Source organism: Dasypus novemcinctus, chromosome 26 (genome assembly GCF_030445035.2).
Source record: "Dasypus novemcinctus isolate mDasNov1 chromosome 26, mDasNov1.1.hap2, whole genome shotgun sequence".
In the NCBI taxonomy this organism is placed as follows: Eukaryota; Metazoa; Chordata; class Mammalia; order Cingulata; family Dasypodidae; genus Dasypus; species Dasypus novemcinctus.
In genome coordinates, this window is record NC_080698.1 from 5,259,765 (window position 1) to 5,283,673 (window position 23,909).

General features: G+C 39.4%; 2 protein-coding genes across 12 annotated transcripts in view; both read left to right on the plus strand.

Moving 5' to 3' along the window:
* The window catches only part of TOPAZ1 (testis and ovary specific TOPAZ 1), a 112,335-nt gene extending 104,370 nt beyond the window's left edge, over window positions 1–7,965 (plus strand). The window contains 2 exon segments of the mRNA XM_058288999.1: window positions 1,136–1,319; window positions 7,717–7,965. Of these exon segments, the coding sequence (XP_058144982.1) occupies window positions 1,136–1,319; window positions 7,717–7,936 (404 nt within the window). The 3' untranslated portion in view covers window positions 7,937–7,965.
* Window positions 7,966–9,994: 2,029 nt separating this feature from the next.
* The window catches only part of TCAIM (T cell activation inhibitor, mitochondrial), a 78,919-nt gene continuing 65,004 nt past the window's right edge, over window positions 9,995–23,909 (plus strand). For 3 of the 11 annotated variants that reach the window (XM_058288644.2, XM_012520124.3, XM_058288648.2), the window contains exons 1-4: window positions 10,058–10,325; window positions 11,401–11,473; window positions 18,765–18,900; window positions 20,816–20,969. In XM_058288644.2, coding sequence (XP_058144627.1) covers window positions 11,445–11,473; window positions 18,765–18,900; window positions 20,816–20,969 — 319 coding nt within the window. In that variant the 5' untranslated portion in view covers window positions 10,058–10,325; window positions 11,401–11,444. Of the gene's footprint in view, window positions 10,786–11,400; window positions 11,474–18,764; window positions 18,901–20,815; window positions 20,970–23,909 lie in introns of all 11 variants that reach the window. The other 8 variants (XM_058288650.2, XM_058288649.2, XM_004479730.5 and 5 more) reach the window with 7 other exon arrangements.

A 23,909-nucleotide genomic window follows, 5' to 3' on the forward strand; every position in this document is an offset into this window, starting at 1 on the left:
AGGTATAATTACTCCCATGTTAGATGGAGGAGTATTGGGTAATCACTCAGTCTCTCTATACTTGCATGGAACCCCTGCCTTCTGGCTCCAGATTTTGGTTTCTTAACCTCTAGGGAGTCCCTGCCAGGAAGTGGGACTGGCTGTCAACTCGTCAACTTTCCTAGCTATTTTTTTTTTTTAAAGATTTATTTATTTTATTTAATTTCCCCCCCTCCCCTGGTTGTCTGTTCTTGGTGTCTATTTGCTGCGTCTTGTTTCTTTGTCCGCTTCTGTTGTCGTCAGCGGCACGGGAAGTGTGGGCGGCGCCATTCCTGGGCAGGTTGCTCTTTCTTTTCACGCTGGGCGGTTTTCCTCACGGGCGCACTCCTTGCGCGTGGGGCTGCCCCACGCGGGGGACACCCTTGCGTGGCACGGCACTCCTTGCGCACATCAGCACTGCACATGGCCAGCTCCACACGGGTCAAGGAGGCCCGGGGTTTGAACCGCGGACCTCCCATATGGTAGACGGACGCCCTAACCACTGGGCCAAAGTCCGTTTCCCCCTAGCTATTGATAGATGTAATTTACATGCATTCCTCTTTGACTTTTCAAAATGGGGAAAGCAAAAAATAAGTTGATAGAAATCTACCAAAATTACTTTTCCCCCTAAAATCAAGTAAGAGAAGAAAAACGGGAGAATAGAAAGACACACTGATAGAATCTTCCCTGCTAACTTTTGAACTCTGATATAAAGGTAGTATTTTTAGGATTAGGGAGAGCAAATCAGGAATATTAGGAAGGCAACTTTGCTGTCTCTAGAGTTTCCTTCAAATTAACCTGGAACAAAAGCAAATCAAAGATATCAAAAGGTGAAAAGAAATAAATGGGTAGTGGCCAGAATGAGGCTCAAAAACCATTTTTCAGAATTAAAAAAAAATACTTTTCACTTCGTATTTAATGATTCAAAAGTATATTACAAAGTATAATTTTAAATGTACCAGGATAAGCTTATTACCACGTAATTTGTATTGTAAATCTGCTTCTGAAATGAAAAATTATTCTGTAATGTAATTACCACCTATGTGTATTTTGGAAGTCTAGGTTTTTACCTGTTGAGGTTTTAGTAAGGTTTGACCTATTATTATTTGATTTTCAGGTGCTCTTTCATTGGGCTGCTACCCACCACTGGAGGGAAATTTATACCGAAAACTTCTGCTGATTCCTTCTTATTTATCTGAGATTGAAATGCTGTTAGCTATTGAAATCTTCCTGGTGTCTAATGCTAGTAGTATTCAGAGTCCTGGAAATTCTACACAGACACTGCAGATAGTTTTGAAAAGGTTGGTCGATATAAAGAACTGCATTCTAGAAGCAGATCATGATTCCCTTCATCCACCCAAAAATGTATTATCCACATGTGTGTATGGGTGTGTGCATGTGTGTAGATACACATTTATACTTTTTAACATTTAAATTGAGGAAGGATTAAGCCTAATAATATTCAATAAAAGCTCTAACAGCGTCAAAGCTGGGTCCTCTTTAGGTAGATCTTTCTTGTGTATTGATAGTTTTGAGGATTTTTTAGTCAACCCAAAAGACCTAAGAACCAGGTCTGAAAGGGATATATGTGATAGTTTATTAGCTTCAGTCAAGAACACGATTGGAAATAAAACTGTCAGCCTAATTTCTGTATTTTAAAATGTTGTTATAAATGCCTAAATATTTTAATGTAGGTGTGAGAAAAGTGGGGCATCCCTTCAAATAATTTTGCTTCAAGTCCCATAATTTAATTTATACCACTCCAATTTGTCAGCCTTATCCAAGAAACTTGTAGTGTGAGGATCTCATGGGACTCTTGTTTTATATCGTTTTCTAAGAATTTTGCTTAATTTAACTAGTATCACAAACCAGATCCTCAGATTGCATATTATATTAGTTATTTCTGTGTAATAAATTACCCTAAAACTTAGTGGCCTAAAAGAGCATGCATTTATTATCTTGGTTTTTGTGGGTCAGGAATTTGAAAGCAGCTTAGCTGGGTGGTTCTGCCTCAAGGTCTCTCCTATAGTTGTAGCCAGGACTCCTCAGGGGCTGTAGCCCTCTGAAGGCTTGTCTGGCACTACTGGCTGTGTTTCAAGATGGCTCACTCACATGGCTGTTTGCAGGAAGCCCCAGTTCCTCACCACCTGGACCTCCCCGTAGGTTGACTGAGTGCCCTCACAACATGACAACTAACTCTTCCCAGAGTAAGTAATCCAAGAGAGAGTAAGTAAGGAGGAAACAGCAGTGCCTTTTTATGACTATCAAAAACTGTGAAGAGCCTGAGATTTTACCCTACTTGCAAGGCTACGGGCTATCCTGCCAGTTTTATGGAGGCTGGCATAAGACACAAGACTCCTAAATTAGAGACAGAGAATTCTGTGACTCATGGCACAGCAATGTGTTTCTGCACATTTACTTCACTTTCTCCTTCTCCCAAGTTCCGTAGAGCAATACAGATGGCCCTAGGTAGATGTCCGCAGGGAAAGGAATGCTGAGCTTAGGGAACCTGAATCGTTTTTATTGGGCAGTAAGCATGTTTGCCCTTTACTTTGGAGGAGACACTCACTGTTTTTGTCCTTCAAAATCAGTTACTATCCAGACATCTCGAAATGAAAGTCTGGAACAAAGGGTGGTCGGTGTCTCTGCTTATAAGGCTTGAAGAGATGTAAGAAACCTATGGGAAATTGTCGTCCAACAACCTGGTGTCCAAAGTTAAGTGAGTAATTTAGTCCAACCCACACATAAGGGGACAGAAAAAATTTGCATTCTACTTTTTGAAGGAAAGAGCATCAGTAAATTTGTGGATGTTTTAAAACCACCACAAATACAAAGCATCATTTCAGACTGTCTACTTAAATAATTATTAAGACTTTTTGGGAGACTAGCCTCCCAACGAAAAGAAACTTTAAAAAAACTAAAAACTTCAGCAGCATAGTGCTTAAAAATTTGTGTTTCCTTCTAGGCTTTTTACCTCTGAATGTTTTTATAGTTATAATCATAATAAACAAATGGTTCACCTCTTTCAGAGTTTTCCACTTTGCTACATAACCTTAATATAGTTTATTTTTATTGATGTGTAATAATACATGTAACAGCGATATTACAATTTATTTAACTGTTCCTCTATTGTAGTTTAGGTGGCTTTTTTTTTTTAAGATATATTTTTTATTTATTTCTCTCCCCTTATCCCTCCCCCCTCCAGTTGTCTGCTCTCTGTGTCCATTCGCTGTGTGTTCCTCTGTGACCGCTTCTATCCTTATCAATGGCACTGGGAATCTATGTTTCTTTTTGTTGCGTCTCCGTGTGTGCAGCACCATTCTTGGGGAGGCTGCACTTTCTTTCGCGCTGGGCGGCTCTCCTTATGGGGCGCACTTGTTGCGCGGGGGGCTCCCCTACACGAGGGACACCCCTGCGTGGCAGGGCACTCCTTGCGCACATCAGCACTGCATGGGCCAGCTGCACACGGGTCAAGGGGGCCCGCGGTTTGAACCACGGACCTCCCATGTGGTAGGCGGACGCCCTAACCATTGGGCCAAGTCCACTTTCCTTAGGTGGCTTCTAATCCAAAATGAAGTTAAATTTTTTACTCATATAAATTCCTTTAAGGAGCTTGGATGGATATAGATAATTATATTTTCCACACATTATCCTGTGAATGAAACATATAACTAGTGTCACCATTTATAAATATTTCAACTGTGGTAGTAACTACCAATGTGGTGTACAGGGAAAACAGTGCAGAGCTTTTGAGTCAGAAGCTGTGGGTTCTCACCCAATTTGATCGCATGTGGGTTGGATGAGCTTGGGCAAGTAATAAAGTGCCTAGCCAGTGCCAGACGACACTACCGTTGTGATAGAAAGGAAGTGGCCTCCCCAAGCCTGCTGTCTGCGCTCTTCACTGACTTATTCATAGCTCTTTAAACAAGACAACCCAGGGTATCCTAAACCGAGAGGAGAATGCCAATTTTATTTTACTACCACTTTGCCTCCTGGAGGAGGTGTCCTAGTTTGGGGGAAAAGCAGTGGGTGGGTTTTTGTACTTAGGCTATTTCTAGAGCAAATGTAAACTTCTGCTGGCTTTTCTCCCTTAAGTACAGAAATCACTACCTTGAATAAATTATCAATCAGGCATAGAAACCAAATTAATGATAAGAGGGCATAGCATTCTTTTAAGCAAAGATTCATATTTTAAATCCTCCCCCTGCCCCAAACATCCATTTTAAACTATAAACCATTCATATAACTCTAAACTTAATCTCTTAAAATCTTAAAATCCTAGATAGACAGGTGTACTTTCAGTCACCTCTAATTGAGTAAAATAGAAGATATCCACTATTTGTCTTTTGCATCTTCCTGTCACTTCTTCCTTCTATTTTGTTGGTGTTTTATTTTCTTTTTCTTGATCTTTAAGTTAAACACTAAGTGCATTAGTTTTCAATCATATTTTTGTTATGTATTTAACTGTAAGACAATATATGTCCCTCTACATCACTGCAGTAGCTCCATCAATATCTGTCGTGCTTCTAAGTTCTAAACTTCATGTCAGTTATTTCTTCTTTAACCCATGAATAACTTTAAAAATAGTTTTCAGTTTTCAAATATGTTAGGGGGGGAGTTCATTTACTATCATCTATTAAAATTTTTACCTACTTGATTCTATTAATTCTTAAGAGAAATACTTAAAATTCTCCCACTGATTGTAGATTTATCTATTTCTCTTTATATCCATTTTTTTACTTTATGTATTTGAAGGCCAAGATATTAGGTATGTAGAAGTTCATTATTCTTTTTTTTTTTTTAAGATTTATTTATTTATATACGCCCCCCCCCCCCACTCCCGGTTGTCTGTTCTCTGTGTCTATTTGCTGCGTCTTGTTTCTTTGTCAGCTTCTGTTGTCGTCAGTGGCACGGAAAGTGTGGGTGGCGCCATTCCTGGGCAGGCTGCACTTTCTTTCGCGCTGGGCGGCTCTCCTCACAGGCGCACTCCTTGCGCGTGGGGCTCCCCTACGCGGGGGACACCCCTGCGTGGCACGGCACTCCTTGCGTGCATCAGCACTGCGCATGGGCCAGCTCCACACGGGTCAAGGAGGCCCGGGGTCTGAACCACGGACCTTCCATGTGGTAGACGGACGCCCCAACCTCTGGGCCAAGTCCGTTTCCCTCATTATTCTTATAGCTTCCTTTTCATACTTTATTAGTGTTTTCACCAAAAAATTTCTCTTTTTTTTTTTTTTTTTTGGTTTGGTAGTAATATAACCAAATATGGTGTCTTTAGATTAATATTTTCCTGGTATTCATCCATCCAGTTCTTCTCAGAAACACCTCACTCCTAACATTTATATTCCAGTCCAACATCAGCTCACTAGAATGTTAGTTCATACTTAACACTTTCTCTTTCATTTTTTTTCACTTTTAGTACCTAAAGATTTCCTTTTCTTTCAAATGCTGTGTGTTTTGGGAGCAGGGAGAGGAAGCAGGGAGTAGAACAGTATATAGATCAGCTTAGTTTAATGTGTTGCTACAAGTCCCATGGTTTCCTTTCAACCTTTTTGTATCTTATTTTAGGTGGATAGCTTAAAAATAGCAGTGGCTTCATCCTTTAATAGAGTCTATTTTTATGAGCTAGTTTATTATGGTTACATTTATGATTACAGATATATTTGGATTTATTTACTCATCTTATTTTGTGTTTACGTTTACCATGCTTTCATATTACCTTTTCCCCCCTCCTTTCCTACATTCTGTTAGAGGCTTGATAAGTTTTTTTTCCCCTTTTTTCCTTTGTCATGATTAACAAAGTCATTATCTCCATCATTCTCACAAATAATCAAGAACTTAAGAACATGTAAACTGCAAATTTCTCCTCCCATTTTCTATGATGTCATTGTTTAACAGTATTTTTTTATTTATTGAAATATATCACTCATACATAAACATAATAAACAATAAGTGTATAATAGTTGTAAATTTATAAAACAAACATATATAACATCGTACAGGACTCTCATAACTCACCCTACCACCAATGACTTCCATTGTTGTTAAACTTTTTTAACTAATGATTAAAGAGCATTGTCAAATTTTTACTACTAAACAAAGTATTTTCCCCCAACCAATCCTATTATTATCTGCATATCATTTATACATGAACATACATAAACAAGTGTATAGTAAAAGTTGTAAACTTAGAAAGCAAACATGCATAACATCATACAGGGGTCCCATACATCAACCCTCCACCAACACCTTGCATTGTCATGAGAGGTTTGTTACAAAGTATGAAAGAATATTGTCAAAATCTTACTACTAATCATAGTCCTTATCTTATTACATTTGGTGTGTTTTCCCCCAACCCACCCTATTATTGTTTAATAGTATTTTAGTTCCACCTTGTTTTTAAACCCTCTAAAAGCCTTTTTTTCTTATTCTTTTCTGAGGGCTTCCTTATTTACCACTCTAGTTTCATGAGGCATCCAGGCTCCTAGCATCCTAATGAACATTTGATATTCCCAGGCTTTCCATCTCCACACAATTGCAGCCTCTTTATTCATTGTTGAATTTTGGGGATGGGGATGGGGCATAGTATTTGTGATCCTAGATGTTTGATTTTTGCCCAAGCCAGTATTGTTTTCTCTATTATTATGCTGCACTCTGCCTTGTTGCATTAGCCTCATTGAGTATTTTATTTATCTTTAGACTTTCAAACACTGCACATAGTTGGCATGTACTCATTCTGTTGGAGTCCAAGTCACCTCTCTCTAAGCTACAGCGTGTAGAGGTCCCTGACCACTCTCCTCTCCACGTCCTCATTTCCCCTGCTCTGTGGAGCACTCCCATGGTGTTAATGCAGGTATGCTCACACTCAGGCCTCACTCTAGGTACCAAGAGCAGGAAGCAGGGAACACAAAAAGTGATGCTGTATATACCAGCCACATCTCTATTTTAAATACTTCCCACTCCCCACCCCAGGATAAAAACTGCTGTAAGGTATAAATTTTATGCAAGTAAATTCAGTCATAATTGATGGCAGATGGAGCTGGACGAAAAATTGCTAGAAAAGGAAATTCTAGCACTTAGTAAAATACCTAAAATCAGGACTGAAGAAAATAACCTGAAATTTCATAAAGCATATAGCTATACAATTTGTTATCAAATGTTAGCTTCAGATTAAGTTTTTGCTTGTAAATAAAAGCAGCCAAAATCAAGGTAAAACGTGAATGTTAGTAATTTCAAACTTTATTAAATTCAGTACTGTTCTATGCAGTGTAATGAAAAAGTATGCAGTTATTAAATTTTTTAAAATTCAGAGAAATAGATCATTAGCCATGTAGTCATTAACCATGTTCTAGATCAGTGTTTTTCAAATGAGAATTGCAGTCCATTTGCGTGGTGAAATCAGTTTAGAGGACTGCAACCAGCATTATTAAAAAATGGAATAGAACATACTTCATTGACAGAAGGGTAAGTCTTGTTTTATGAAAATTCTGAGTTTTTCTAGATGAAAGTGTACTGAGTCATAGTATAAATGCATTTCTTATTGTGAGTCATGATCAAAAAAGTTTGAAAGCCACTGTCAGAAGAATATGGTGAAGAGACTATCATAGCTTTAGTACAATAAATGTAAATGCCTATCTTCTAAAGAACGTTTATAGCTTCTTTTTAAAGTTTTGACTTTCTGAGGTGTTCGTTTTATAGATGTGAAGAAAACAAATCTCGGAGCAAGGATGATTATCAAGCTGCAGTGGAAAGGCTAATTATGGCTGCTCGTCTATCGGATCCAAAGCTTTTCATTAAGCACATGACCGTCAATGTTAATAAGGAACAGGTTTATAGTTTGGAACATTGTTCTGCCCTGAAATGGTTGAAAGAGAATATGAAGTGGGCTGGAAAGGTTTGGCTTTTCAATAACCATTAGTTAATAAAGGCTTTGTTGTTATTTTTTAAGTTCAAGTAATCATTGTTGAAAATAAAAGGCAAAAAAAATAGTCTTCATCATATTTGGATTTTGCACTTCACTGATTTACTACTAAATAGTTTTGAAGCACTAATTTTTTTTTTTACTGATGTGTGCAGTTTACAATGGTTTTACCCAAACTAAAAAGTGATTTCTTAAAATTGCATACACTGTTTTACTTCTCCTTATGTTAAGAGAACCCCAGTATGGTAAATCCCTATTTATTCTGAAGTCCAAATAATGAAAAATCACAAATTGAATATTGTACAGCACTTCGGAGGGAAAACATGCAAGAAGGCAACTGAGATTTTCCGAAAAACCTTTAAGTTTGAAAGGTTTTAGTATGTACTCAATCCATTCTCTAAAGCCTATTCTACATCTGTAATATTGAAAAGTGACTCAAAATACTAAAATTGCAGAGTACCTTCTGAATTTTACCAAAAATATTGAATTATCCTCAGAATAGTTTTCCTTTTGTGTATTTTAGAAGGCCATATGATTTTTGAAAAGTTATGTTAGATATGACTAAAGAAAATAGTATTTTAAACAAACATACCCAAACTTAAATATCCAAACAAGGATTGTTATTTTCAGTCCGCTTTAGGAACTGAAAATTCCTTGTCTGCAGTCATCTTCAGAATCTGTAGCATAATCATTCTCTGAAGTGGAGATCCTCACCCTTAATTTGATACTTTAGAGTTGATACTTTAAAATGTAATTTAAAATCATTTAGAGAAAAAAAAGTCTGAATTAGGTGAATAAAGAATTAGGCGTGGCTCTTTCTAGAGGGACTGAAAGTATTTCTTAAAGGAACTCCCGAAATACTGTGATGGCATCATTGGAGTAAATCTACAACCTCACAAGTCTAGAAAAATCCTAGCACTTAGCAAAATGCTTTCTAAAATGAATAGAGCATGGCTGAGCTACGGGAAGGGAGGCAGGCGTCTAGGAAGACGCCTCGCTCTCTAGTTAGGAGCAAGCCAAGTGGCTGTAACTCCGACTTAGATGGGGCACCCAGAAAGCGGGTTAAGTTTGGAGATTACCACCAGGTTGATTTGGGAGTGTATTGGGGATGTATTCAGTCTGAGTTGCCTCTGAAGATGTGGAGATATTAAGTAGGCAATTATGAATATAGTCCTCTCTATATTAATGGTAACTGAAGCCTTCAGAAAGTAACTAGAAACATCAGACCGTTTCAACGCGGTGGCAAGGAGCCACTGGAGAAGATGAAGATGCGGGACAGGAGGAATGATAGGTTCAGCTTTTGGGAAAGGGGGATAGGATGGGATGGATTGCAGCAAGGGGCTGACCCAGTTTCTATAGAGAGAAGACGTCCATAACGGTGATGCCACTGGAACAAACTTTTTTTTGCCCCAGTCAACAGTGTCAAAAGCTAAGGCAAGGTAGAAGGGCAAAGAGTGGTAGTTGGTAGTATTTGCCTAACTTCATCTGTGGCCGTTTCCAGGAAGAACAGTTATAAGAGGAAAACAAAGCTGATAGTAAAAAGTCCTTGCTGGCAGTGGAAAAGGCTGAAGGTTTTTAAATAGCCAGACATTGAAGGGGTCAAAGTGAAATGGAAAATGCGAACCGGAGGGAAGAGATTTTTTAAACTGGCTCTATTTGTGGAAGGAAAACTAGAGGACGTTTTGGACAAGGCCTGGGGCTCTCGACTGAGAGCCGTCGCTGCCCGTCGGCCTCGCCAGCTCCGAGGATCATGCCACCGAGCCGGCCTCGCCCCCTCCCCGGCCCCCCGTTCCCGGCCCCGGCGCGTTCCCGGTCGCCCTGCTGCGTGGTCGGCCCGCGCCGCCGGCCCTGGGCTAGGGCGCCGGCTCCCCGCCCGCCGTCGGCCCACTCCCTGGCCTGGCCCCGCCGAGCCCGGGGCGGTTCGCTAGAGCCGCCGGCCGAGCGCCCACAGCCCCTCAGGACCAGCCGGTAGAAGGGGGCGGGGCCTCGCGGGCGAGCGGACCGGTGATCGTGGAGTGACGTCAGCGCGGCGGGCGGTCGCGGGGCTCCGAGCGCAGGCGCGCTGGGGGAAGGCCTGGCGCGAGGCGTTCCCGGCGGGCGCGGACCTCACCTCGCGCGCCCCGCGCCGCCACAGGAGGCGCTGGGCGGGGGAGGGGGTCCTGGGAGCGCGCGGCGCGTAGCAGCCCCTCAGAGCCGCCGCGGGGAGCGCGGGGGCGCGGCGCCGGGCACTGCGCGCGTCCGCTGCGCTTACGCCCCCTCGCGCGCCCCCGCACTGCCAGGGGGCTCTGCCAGACTGCCGGGAGCGGCGGGGAGTCCTGCCTCCTGCGCGGGGCTGCGAAGTGGGACGCGTCGGAGCAGGGCCTCGCGTCGGACCCCTGGCGGAACCGTAAGGAGGGTCCCTGTGCTTGCAGGCGCTTCGAGCGGGAGGGCGGCGCGGCGCCGCGGCCGACGTGGTGCTCGGAGCCCAGGCGGCCCGGGCCGAGCTCCTCTGCGCGTCTGTTTTAACTCTTTTGAAACCGGAAATCAGAGGCGATTTGGACTTTATTGTTTACGACTGTTATCGTTTCCCGAAATCATTAACTTATCACAAGAAAAGCCTTCCCAAATTATGATTGAAATCTCGTAGCAAATGATTAGCAAAGGAAGCTCGGCTTCTGGGGACTTGGCCCTTGCTACAATTTATTGTTAACGTATCTAGTAGAGTTTACGGCTTTTGCTCTTTTTCTTTGCCTTTTTCCCTTCTCTTACGCCTCAAGAGAAAAGCAATGAAAAATTGCCTGCTTTTACCATTCCTTGATGGAGTCTTCATTCTTTCAAAAACCTCTCAAGCTGATTATTAAGGAAAGGTATCGTTTAAATGAGTAGCCTAAGATTAACGTCGCTAAACTAATTATTTTCAAATAAAAATTGTGCAAAATGGCCAATTTACTTGGACCTTTACTTGGCAACACTGTTACTACTTTTGTGTCTATCGAAAGTAATCTAAGCGAAACAAAACAAATTTTTTAATAACTTCACATAATTTGAATTCTCTTTCCCCCAGAGTTTCTCATGTGAAATGGAAACTAGTAATAATCACTATTAAATGGCTTCAAGTAGCCATTTACAGTGGTTTGCAAACGAATTATAGTCCTTTCCTCTCTTCATCCGCCATCGAGGGAGGACACCATCTCCTTGAACAAGAATTTCCAGAATCTTCCCATTTTAGGTGTAGCACCTGAGAGTTTCCCATAATACTCTGGCATGTTTGCATCATTACATTTACTATATTTTATAATTATTTGCTTGTGTCTGTCTTTCCACTTCCTCTCCATCTCTCCTAGACTGTAAAAAAATTTTTTAGAAGACTGGGGTTGTCTTAATATTTTTCTAATCCAGTGCTTTGCACATTGCCCAGCTTAGTAAACTCCTGCTAATGTGATTCAAAAATTGTCCCCTTTTTATCTCCTTAACTTTTTAAGTGATTAATGGATGCCTCGAAGTCAATATACATATATATGCAGAAATGTTTTGCCACCTGAGACCTATGAGAAGGTAAGCTGGGTAGTCTAATCTATAATTAGTTTTGGGTGCAAAAACCTATTATGAATTTGATTAATTTCAAGTTGTTTTCAAATTCTAAAGTTATATTACATTATGGTGGTGGGCTAGAAAGAAAAAGAGAGGGAAAGAGGGAGGGAGGGAGGAAGGAAGGAAATTCATACTGAACAGCCAAATTCGCCAAAAGATCATTAAGAGCAGAAGATGAAAAGAATGCTGTCCTTCAGAATAGTTCAGTGTGAAAACTTTAAGAGGAAAAAAAGGATGACATTTCTTCTTCTTCATGTTGCCCTCAAGGCTGTTGCTATCTTAGAGAAACCACTTTATATTTAAATTATATAGTAAGGTCATTTGACTGCTTTATATGTTATTTATGTATGAATAAATTAAATCCCATTTACTTCAAGAAAGGACTTAAGGAATTTAGCAGTACAGATTTAATAGGCATATTATATAGGGTAAACTAAATAGAGGTCACATCAGAAGACCTATAGAGAAAGGCCATTGTATTAAGAAGTAAAGCAATTAAACAGTTACTAGAATTGAACACCTAATTTAGGTCTGGCTTCCTAGTAGTCAAGTCAGAAGGGAAGATAACGTATTCATTTGATTTCAAATATACAACCAAAATACAATTTGGCTGTTAGGTAAAAAAGATATGTGAAGTTTTAGAAATAGTCACTGTTAAAAGAAGCTCTCTAGAGAAAACAGATTTTACCAACCCAATGTATGAGAAGGATTATCAAACAGGAGACTTTCCTCTGATTTTTATGACATGAATTGTCAAAAAAAAAGATTGTGTGATATACTGGAAAGTGTCTTTAAAAATCATTCTGCTGTGGGGCAGTGGATGTAGCTCAAGTGGATGAGCACCTGCTTCCCATATACGAGGTCCTGGGTTCAATCTCGGATACCTCCTTAAAAAGGGGTTGGGAGATGGATGTGGCTCAACTGGTTGAGCTCCCACATGAGAGGTCCTGGGTTCAGTTCCTGGTGCCTCTTGAAAAAAACAAACAACAAGCAAAACAAATGAAAAAAACAACTCGGGAAACTGATGTGGCTAAGTGACTGAGCGCCGACTTCCCACATAACGAGGTTCCAGGTTCAATCCCGGGCCCCAGGACCTCAAAAAAAAAATTATTCCGTTGTCGATATAGAGACATTTTTCATGTTGTGGTTTCTTTTAATAACATTTAGCTAACAGAAAATTGAGCTTAATAGTTGCATTCTCATGTTCTAACTTGGAAATATGAGGGAAAATATTGGGAAAAGGAATGAGTTTTATAATACCCCATAAGCCTTTCCTTGAGTGTTGCTTGCCTCCTCACCATAATGCTATTAATAGGAAATATTAATCATTGAATAATAGAGCCATGTTTTCAATTTCTTTGATCCCAATCTATAGAAAACTGTTTTATATTCCAACCCCTGAAACAAATGTTTCACAGCATTCATTATCCTTGCTAATACACCATCCTGTAATATTTTCTTTTATATTTTCTTTTAACATTGGTCATGGCATAACTCACTAATGGATCATGAAAAACACTGCTCTAGTGTAATCATGGTGCAAATTCTTTACTGTTAATTAGAAATCAAGTAATTTGCTTTAAGTACAAAACAGATGCCAGTATTGACATTTCGTTATGAACTGCTTCAGTCTGTAAAACCCCTAAAGTATTATCAGTATTTCCACATTTGTTTTAACTCAAGGCAATGCTGCTTTTATTGGTAGGATGGGCTCACTTTTTGAAAAATTCTTATTTAGCAAGTTTTTCACTTTACACAGTCTGTTTTCTAGTACATATATTTCAAATGTACTTGAGATGTTTATAACTGAAAGAAATCCTCCACTGCAGGGGTCAGCAAACTATAGTCCATGGGCTTAATCAGCCTATCTCTTCTTTTTGTAAATTAAGTTTTTATTCAACAGCCATGCTTATTCATTTATGTATTGCCTCTGGCTGCTTCCCCCTACAGTAGCAAAGTTGAATGGTTGTCGCCAGCAAAGCCTAAAATATTTACTAGCCAACCCATTAGAGAAAAAAATTACTGACCTCTGCTCTAGTAATTCTGTCAAAAATCTAATCCTTCTCTAACACCTTCTAAATCCAGATTTTCATGTGCTGTATTTACTTGATTTAAAGTTACACAATGTTTTTTTCTATATAGTTGTGGGGTATGTTGTTGTTTTTGAGAAATATTCAGTACCTATAGTATATTCATTTAACATACATTGACAGTAATACCTGGGGCAGACTTCATGTTATGGCAGTCATAAGATGCCCACTTAGCTCTGCTGCCCTTCTGGATCCATCACTGACTTTGCCCTGAGGCCACACTTCTCCAGGCTGAGAGTGTGGGGGCATGGCAGGTGTGCTGCCTTGGGCTATTGCAGCAAGACATGGGACTACACCAGCAGCTAACTTTGGGTCATGGACTCCTCATTGACATAGCTGCACCTTTCCTGAAACTATGCCACAGTCCAAGACTCTTCCTACCCAATACTCCTTCCTTGCCTCTCTCCCTCCAAAGCGTGAGATCTGACTGATGCTCTCAAAGCCCTACTCACCTTCTTCCTTTCCCACCAATTCTTGCCCTTCTGGATCCATCACTGAATTTGTCCTGAGATCACACTTCTCCACACCCAGTCCCATCTCTGCCTCTGCATTTCAGCAGACCCAGACCAACAGACCTGGCAAATAAAAGCACATCATTTATACTTTATGATATGATGTTCCAATATGTGAGGTGCACAGGTTCTTTTTTAGAATTTAGTGGAGGGAAAGATTATATGTAATGAGATTATGAAAGGAAAGGTTATGGGGAAGATAGTAGGTTATAATGTTGAGTGAGCGAGGACAGCTTGGATAGGTGGAAGATGTGTTAGGGCTTAGAAGTCATGTAGAAGAAAGGAGTAGAATGAAGAATGGCACTGGGGCTGGAAATGAGGGTTTCTGTAGAGTGTGTTTGGTGAGGAAGTTGGAAAGATAGACTGGGAAATTATAGAGGGCTTCAAATACAAGACTAAGGAGTGGATTTTTTTCTGCAGGATCTGAGAGAGCCATCAGAAGTGTTTTCATAGGAAGTATAGTGATAGTGGGGTTTTAGGAAATATAACTTGGTTGTAAGCAATACAGTTAGTGAAAAAAGAATAGACTAATTCTGAGGCTATGTAGTACAATTTTGTGGCAATGATAATTTGTAACAGGAAAAATGGGAAGAAGGAACAATTTTCAAGGGACACTTAATTATTTTTTTTTTTTTAGATTTTATTTTTATTTCTCCCTCCTTCCCCTCCCCCCAGTTGTCTGCTCTCTGTGTCCATTCCCTATGTGTTCTTCTGTGACCACCTCTATCCTTAGCAGCAGCACCGGGAATCTCTGTTTCTTTTTGTTGCGTCATCTTGCTGTGTCAGCTCTCTGTGTGGGCAGCGCCATTCTTGGGCAGGCTACAGTTTCACGCTGGGCGGCTCTCCTTACAGGGCGTACTCCTTGTGCGTGGGGCTCCCCTATGTGGGGGACACCCCTGCATGGCACAGCACTCCTTGCACGCATTAGCACTGCACTTGGGCCAGCTCCACACGGGTCAAGGAGGCCCGGGGTCTGGGCGGCAGACCTCCCATGTGGTAGGCGGACACCCTATCCATTGGGCCAAGTCTGCTTCCCTCAAGGGACACTTTAAAGTGAGAAGCAGCCACAGAACTTAAAGGCTAATTGAAAACAGTGGAGGCGCAACAAGCTAGTTTGGCCAGTTGTGACTACCACTTTGTGGGTTGGTGACATTAAGAAAGTTGTTACAACAATAACAGAAATAAGGAAGATAATTCTGTATCGAACTGGCTAGCTGCTGCCTTGTCTTCTATATTCAGACATCTTTTTTAGACATGTAAAATTTGAGAGTCTGGCAGGATAGCAGTTGTCAGACATTTGGAAATGAGAACTGAAGCTCAAATGGAGAGTGGGCAGAGTTGTCACTATCATTCACTTAGATTGTCTCATATTGAGAACTTTAATACCTGGCTCGTTGTTCCTTTTATGAGCAAATTCTTATTAGAATTCTTAATATACAACCCATACTTTGATTTTATAAAAGATTAAAATGCATGCTAGAAACAAACAAAGATAATCTAAAATTATGTTTGTGATCTCCAGATTGTAAAGTAACCCCCAGAAATAATTCTATAATATATACTATTGTAAAAGCAATAAAACCTTTCCAAAGACTTGGTATACCTAATGTCTGAAAATGAAACTGAACACATTATTTAGTAATTTCTTTACAGATTGTTATAGAACAAAAAAAAGGTAGAGTATTTGAAAATAGATGTCATGCTTTTTTGCAATGGTTTGCCACCAACGCACGAGTGTCGTGAAAACCATCACTATATCCTAAGCCAAAATGGGAAAGGAAAGGACCCATGTCAGCATTGTCATCATTTGACACATGGATTTGGGTAAGGCCACAATTACTGGCCACCTGATCTACAAATGTGGTGGAATCGACAAAAGAGCTATCAAAAAAATTGAGAAGGCGCTGCTGAGATGGGAAAGGGCTCCTTCAGGTACACCTGGGTCTTGGGTGAAGTGTGGTATCACCATTGGTATCTCCCTGTGGAAGTCTGAGGCCAGAATGTGTTATGTAACCATCACTGATGCTCCAGGGCCCAGACTTTGTGAAAAACATGATCACAGGCACGTCTCAGGCTGACTGTGCTGGGCTGGTGGTTTCTGATATGTTGGTGACTTTAAAGCTGATACCTCCAAGAATGAGCAGACCCATGCGCATGCCCTCCTGGCTTACAAACTGGGTACAAAACAACTAATTGTTGGCGTTAACAGAATGGTTCCGCTGAACCACTGTACAGCCAGAACAGATATGGGGAAGTCGTTAAGTCAGCGCCCACATTAAGAAAATTGGCTGCAACCCTGGCATAGTAGCGTTTGTGCCATTTCTGGTTGGAATGGTGACAACATGCTGGAGCCAAATGCTCCCATGTCTTGACTCAAGGGATGGAAAGTCACCCATCAGGACAGCAGTGCCATGGGACCACACCGCTTGGAGATCCAGACTGCATCCTGCCCCCTCTTCATCCAGCTGACAAACCCTTGCATCTGCCTCTTCAGTAAGTCTACAAAATCAGTGGTATTGGCACTGTCCCTGTGGGCTGAGTGGATACTGGTGTTCTCAAACCAGGCATGTTGGTCACCTTTACTCCAGACAATGTTATAACTGAAATAAATTCTTTTAAAATGCATCATGAAGCTTTGAGTGAAGCTCTTCTCGGGAACAGTGTGAGCTTCAATATCAAGAACATTTCTCCGAAAGATATTCATTGTAGCAATGTGGCTGGTGACAGCAAAAATGCCCCGCCAATGGAAGCAGCTGGCTTCACTGCTCACGTGATTATCCTGAACCAACCAGGCTAAATCAGTACTGGCTCTGCACCTGTGCAGAACTGTCACCCAGCTCACCTTGCTTGCAGGTGTGCTGAGCTGAAGGAGAGGATTGATTGCCACTCTAGTAAGAAGGTGGAAGATGGCCCCAAATTCCTGAAATCTGGCAATGCTGCCATCGTTGATGCGGTTCCTGGCAAGGCCATGTGTTTTGAGAGCTCTGACTCTTTTTGGTCTTGGCAGCTGTTCGTGATATGAGGCAGACAGTTGTTGTGGGTGTCATCAAGGGAGTGGACAGGAAGGCTGCTGGAGCTGGCAAGGTCACCAAGTCTGCCCAGAGAGCTTAGAAGGCTAAATGTTATCCACAGCACTCCCACCCCAGTCTTAGTCTGTAGTGGAAGAATGGTCTGAGAGCTGTTTGTCTCAATTGGCCATTTAAGTTTAATAGTAAAAGACTGGTTAATAGTCATGCATCATAAAACCTTCAGAAGGAAAGGAATGTTTTATGGACCATTTGTTTTTGTGTAGCAGTTTTAAGTTACTAGTTTTTAAAATCAGTACTTTTTTTTATCCCCCCCTTGCAGTTTTTTGCATGCTGTGTCTGTTCTCTCTGTCATGTCTGTCTTTATTTATTTTTATTTATCCCCCCCCCCCCCTTGTGGCTTGCTTGCTGTCTGCTCTCTGTGTCCATTTGCTGCACATTCTTCTGCGTTTTTGCTTGTCTCCCTTTTTGTTGCGTCACCTTGCTGAGTGGGCTCTCCGTGGCACTTGCAGGCAGGGCAGCACTCTGCAGGGTGAAGGCGAGGCTGCCTTCACAAGGAGGCCGGGACACAAACCCAGGGCCTCCCATGTGGTAGATGTGGTAGAGCCCAACTGATGGAGCCACAGCCACTTCCCAAAATCAGTGCTTTTTTAATGGAAACAACTTGACCAAAAATCTGTCACAGAATTTTGAGGCCTATTAAAACAAAGTTTAATGAGAAACTTGTGTCTCCTTTGCAAGGTCAGCCTTGAATTGCTTTAGGCAATAGACTGAGTTGCCCATAACCTCCAGGAATTTGAGGCTTTTTTTTCACCTGCTAAGGGAGGCATCATCATTTAAGGTGATTTAAGTAGTTAGTGAAAAACTGGGAGTGGTTTGTCATTTGCAACCTTAGTTAGGAAAGAGTAATTTGTAAGGTTTGTAAACTATCTTAGAAGGTCAAGTTCTGAAATAAAGGCCATGTGTTGCATATAAAATTTTAATTTTATGTAAGTATGTCTATATCAACATTAAATTTGAGAGTGTGTTGTATCTAGGTTATTAGAAAATAAAGGTTCTGGAAGTTGAAAAAAAATAGATATCATTTATTTCAAAAAATTTGCAAATAATTTCATTTGGATTTAAAACTGTGTTAGAAAAGCACTGTTATTCTGAAATTTAATACGAAAATATCAAGTTATCTGACTAGAATAATTTTAGCCTGATTGTGTTGAAGAAACAAACTTAGAAACATCTTGATATCTCATAAAGCATCATAATTCTCAAAATACTTTTCACTACAAAGAGAAAATTGTATTTTTAGATCTTTTATCTGAAGAAAATGATACAGAAAATTGTTAGTATTTGCAGTGAAGCCAGTTAACATTTCAAAGTGGACTTTTGAGGAGAAATTTTTTTATTAATATTTCTCATTAGACTGGAGAAATTTATAATCACTGTTTTATAAACTGTATAATACTCACTGTTTGTTAAAACTGTAGATTTCAAAAACCTACCACTTTCTGCATTTTAATTTCTATCTTGATATGGTATATTCTGTGCGTAGTAATTTTAATTTTACTATTTATTGGAGATTTGTATATGTGTGCCTTGATGAATAATAAGTTAGCACTTTTTTTTAAAAAAGGTTTTATCTGGAGAAGGTGTTTCCACACTGGTTTCTCTCCTCAAGAGCTTTATCAGGAGCTGAAGCAGTGAATGCCTTAAGGCCTTTCTATTTTGTAGTACATCCAGATTTCTTCGGACAGCACCCCAGAGAAAGGGTAAACATTTACTTTATCTTTGTCTACATTTTTATTTATTTAGTTTATATACTTTGATACAATATAATGAAGAGTTCTATAAGCTTGGATTATTCTGTCATGGTACCATAATCAGGGCTTTGAACTAATTTGGAATATAGAGCTATTGAAAATTGAACATGTAACTGTAAAAAATGATAACTTTCATAAATAAAAGGCAATAAAGCAATCAAATTCCGCAGATTATTAGCAATGATATTTTTCTGTTTTAGAGTAAAGTTGAGGGTTTAAAAGTAAATTTAAGAACCTCTACTACCATGGTCAATCTTTTTTTTTTTTTTTTAAGAACGATTCAAGGAAGATTTTTTAGTGCCCTGGTAGTTTTCCCCTATGGTTCATGCTGCTAGACCACTTCCCTGCAATATGAGTTAATATGTACTCAAGGAAAGCAAACTGACTTTTGCTTACTTGTGATAAACTTTAAAAAGGCAAGTCTTTTCTTACCATTTGATCATCTGTTACAAAGCCAAATGTAAATGATTTTGGAATGATTTCATTGATTCCTTATATCTTCCTTATCATTGATTAGTGGTTTAAAATGGAAAGGAATTCAAACTCTTCAACCCTAGAGTATTGTTAAATTACTTGGGGATGTGTTATTAAGTTTATAAGCCCAACATATATGGAAAACTTAAACCTAGTAATAGGTGAATATTTTCCCTCCTCCCCACCAATGGATCTTTTCTAATTGTATGTGAAGTAAAGGATTAATTCAGCAGGCTTGGGTTGTTTAAACCCTACCTATTTTAAAGGAAGACCTGGTTTCAGGACTAACCCTTGAACAGCTCCAGGGAGATAATCTCTGCTCTCTCGGGGTCCCTTGCCTGATAGAAATGCTTTTGTATGCCTGCGGCCTGGGGCTGCCCTGTTAGTTTGTCCTGGGGGAGCTGGAGATTGAGCAGCTGGGGTGAGTCAGGGAGCACTGCCTACCTACAGGGCTGGGCACCAGGGTGAGCACCCTGGTCGGCTGCCTTTTGCACATGTTGTAACACAGTTTCTGGAGAATTAAGCCGTGTCTATGCAAGTCTTCTGGGGAGGACAATTGAAAAGGTGTGCTGGTGTCGCCTAGACTCCGCCCTGTGTGTCTTCTGCTGATTTTAGTCTATATCCTTCCCCTGCAATAAGCCACGACCTTGAGAATAACCACTTTTCTGAGTTCTCTGAGTCTGTCTAGTCAATCACGGAACCTGAGAGTGGTGTTGGAACCAGCCGCCCCCACCCCCACCCCAACACAGTGTGACTAAACTGTAATTGTTCTGGTAATTTTATATTTTTATTTTTTCTTTCAACTTGTGTTTATTGGGTGCCTACTCTGTGCCAAGCCTTTGCACGAGCAGTTCCCTCACATTCTTTTGTCTCCCTTGAATGAATCTGCCACAGTTTATTCAGCCAGTCTCCTGTGGATGGGCATCTTAAGAGCTTTTTGTATACAAGATTAGCCGTTTACTATGAAATAAGTTGCAAGTGTTTTCTCCCAGTTTGTTGTCTTTTGACTTTGCTTATCATGTTTTTGCAATGTAGAAGGGTGTGGGGATTTTTTTGTAACGAATTTATCAATCATTTATTACTTTGGAATTTTTAACTTTAGTTAGACTTTTTACATACCTAGGTTATAGGGGAATTCAACCATGTTTTATTCTGCTACTTGCATGGTTTCGTTTTTCACAGTTAGATCTTTTATCCATTTACAATTCATTCTGTTATATGCTGTGAGATGTGGATCTAACTTATCTTTTTGTAAAGAACTATAAAATCCCAGCATTTTTAAATTCTGAAATTATTTAACATCCTTAATAATGTGTTAAAGAGGTTGGATATAATTTCTCATGTTTCTTTGTTGCTATTTTGTGTAAATGCCCCTAAATTTTTTCCCCAGGAAGTCAATGAAAATTCTCTGAAGAGATTAAGTGTCTACTTAGAAAACCTCCAGAAACCAGGTTTCAGGTCTTTGAAACCAACTCAGCTTACATTTTATATAAGAGAAACAGACCAGAATTCCTCTGATGGCCAGGAACCTTTTAGTACTACTGGTAGGTTTTTTAAATTTCTCTTGTGTCCCTTGCAAATTTTGTGTTAAATATGTGCATTACTTCTGACATTGCAAGAATAACCCTTGGATTTAAGCCTTGGTCATAGAAAAGTACCATTTAATTGATTATTTTCTTGGTTAACCTAGTTTCTATTGCTGGCTGCATGTGTTTAAACAAGCCATATTTTGCGTGATTAACCTTTTTTGTCTGTAAAACTGAAAGTGTTCCTATTTTTCCCCTTCCTATTTCAGCATTATTTTAAGGTTAAACATGTATATAACAGTTTACATTTCTAAAAAATATTACTTCCCTTCTCATTTATCTTAAAAACATCCTCTGAGGTAGGGTAGTATCTTCCCTGTTCGGCAATGTTGAGTGACATCTGCAGGGTGAAAGAGGTTGGGTATCAGTCCTGAAGCCAGGTTTTAAATTCCAACCGTAGGCTTTTCCTGAGATCTAATTAATCTTAATATAAAGCTCTTTTTTCAGTACAATTCCTTACTGCTTAAGCCATGCTTCAGTAATACTTAAACCAAAAGGCAAATATTTAGATAAAAATCTTAATCATTAGAACAGCCTAATCATGTCTTCATATATACATCTTTTTCATGATCCTTGAGGAAATAACTTTAATTTTAGAATAAATTTTAAAACATTTAAAGATTTGTCAGGATTTTTCTGTGTGTTAATGCTAAAACAGAAAATGCATTATAATTTTTTATTAGAGAAGGTATGCGTTTACAGAAAACTCATGCAGAAAATACAGGGCTCTCATATATCACCCTTTAATTAACACCTTGCTTTGGTGTATGGTACATTTGTTACAATTGATGGATACACATTTTTATAATTGTACTATTAACTATAGTTAGGGGTTTAATTTGAGGTTCACTGTGTTATACAGTTCCATGGATTTCTTTTAATTCTAGTAACATATATATTACAACCTAAAATTTCCCCTTTTAGCCACATTCAAATATGTAATTCAGTGCTATTAATTACATTCATAGTGCTGTTACTGTCACCACCATAAATTAAAAAAAAAAAAAAAAACTTTTATAGAGCTCCAATTTGAAAGTTTTTTGAGACCTGAAATCTGTTTCTAACTCTGCCATTGACAGCTCTGTGACTTTAATTGTCTCTTCATTTATGAAAATGAAAGAGTTGGAGTACTGTGTATAGGATAGAAGGCCCCTAACTTTTATCTAACCCTCAGAAGTCTCTGCTCAGATGGAGTGAGAAGGAATTTGATCTAAAACTTGCTGAAACAGGATCTATTTATAGTGAAGAGAACTTCCCATCTGGTCTCTCCAGGGACTTGTATTTGATGGGATATTTTCTCTTGTCTTTTATTTGCTCATAATATAATATGGGTGATCAAGAATCACAAATTCCTTTCCTTGTCTGTTTCTCCATCTACTTCTGATGTGGAGTTTTGCTATAAATAGCCTCTATTCTTCATTATCCACAAACAAAAAGTCAACTCAGCCTTTTTGTAAAGGAACAGCACTATTGAAGATAATTATGTATCTTAGTCTGGGTGACATAGTTTGACTTGAAAATCAGTAATGTTTGTTTAATCCATTATCAATATGCTATTCAAACCCATGTCCCTTACACAACTGGGTTACATTCTCTGCTAGTATAAGGCAAAATATTCATAAATTTTTAAAAAATAGATACGTGTTCCTATTATAAAGGGTCAAGATTAAATTGAGAATTGAAGAAACATCATACTTATGCATAGTGGTCTACTTGAGTTTCACAGTTTCTCCTGGAAGACAGATGGCATTTATATAGACAAGTTACATCCTTTATAATACTTAAAATGAGGATACTAACACCAGACTTTTTACTTTTATGTGTTTGGGAGAGTCAAGCTCATTTCTACAGCTACAGCTACTACTTCCAGTACCACCATCAGCTGAATGTGTTTTAAATATTGAATATACTAAAGTTAAAGAATAAGTTGAATTTGAAAGCTTAAAGGGGATCTAATGAATTTTCACACAGAAAATTAGGAACAGAACTGACACTAGTATTAATGTCTCCTTATTCTTAGTACAGTGTTTTGAGTAATGCAACATTAATTATATTGCATCTATTGATTCTTCTTTTAAAATATTGCTTTTAGTCATTTATGCTTCTGTCTTTATGAAGCTAAGATAGGCACTCTTACAAAGATTTAAAACATTTTTATTTAACAGTTTTATCTGATTGTAAAATTAAGATCAAGTGTTTAAGTTTTTATTTTTAGAACAACAGAAATTCATAATCACCTTTTCACTGATAAGATGTTAGGTAAAATATTTACTTGGGATTTTAATTACTGAAATTTCATGAACAATTATACATTACTGATAGAAGTTCTTAAAGAACTAAGTCATTTCTTCAGCTGTACATCCTTTGGGTATATACTTCCTTTTGGTGGTCCATGAGGAAATAAACTTTCATTATTAGAATAAACTGTAAAACAAGTTAAATTTTTGTAAGAGCTTTCTGTTAGTTAATACTAAAATAGTTGTAGCCAGTTCTGATTGAGTAAAGACAAAAATTTTCTACTTGCAGTTAATGGTTAACTTTGAACCATTCCTTAAACAAAATAGTGGGAAGCAGGCATGGCTCTACTGAGAGAGCATCCGTCTACCATATGAAGGGTCCAGGGTTCAAACCCAGGGCCTGCTGGCCCACATGCAGTGCTGCCGCACACAAGGAGTGCCATGCCACGCAGGGGCACCTCTGTGTAGGGGAGCCCGACGCACAAGGAGTGCTCCCCACAAGGAGAGCTGCCCTGCGTGAAAAAAAGCACAGCTGACACAGCAAGATGACACAACCAAAAAAAAGAAAAGCAGTTTTCCAGTGCCACTTGATAATACAAGGGACATAGAAGAACATACAGCAGATGGACACAGAGAGCAGACAACATGGGGAAGAGGAGAG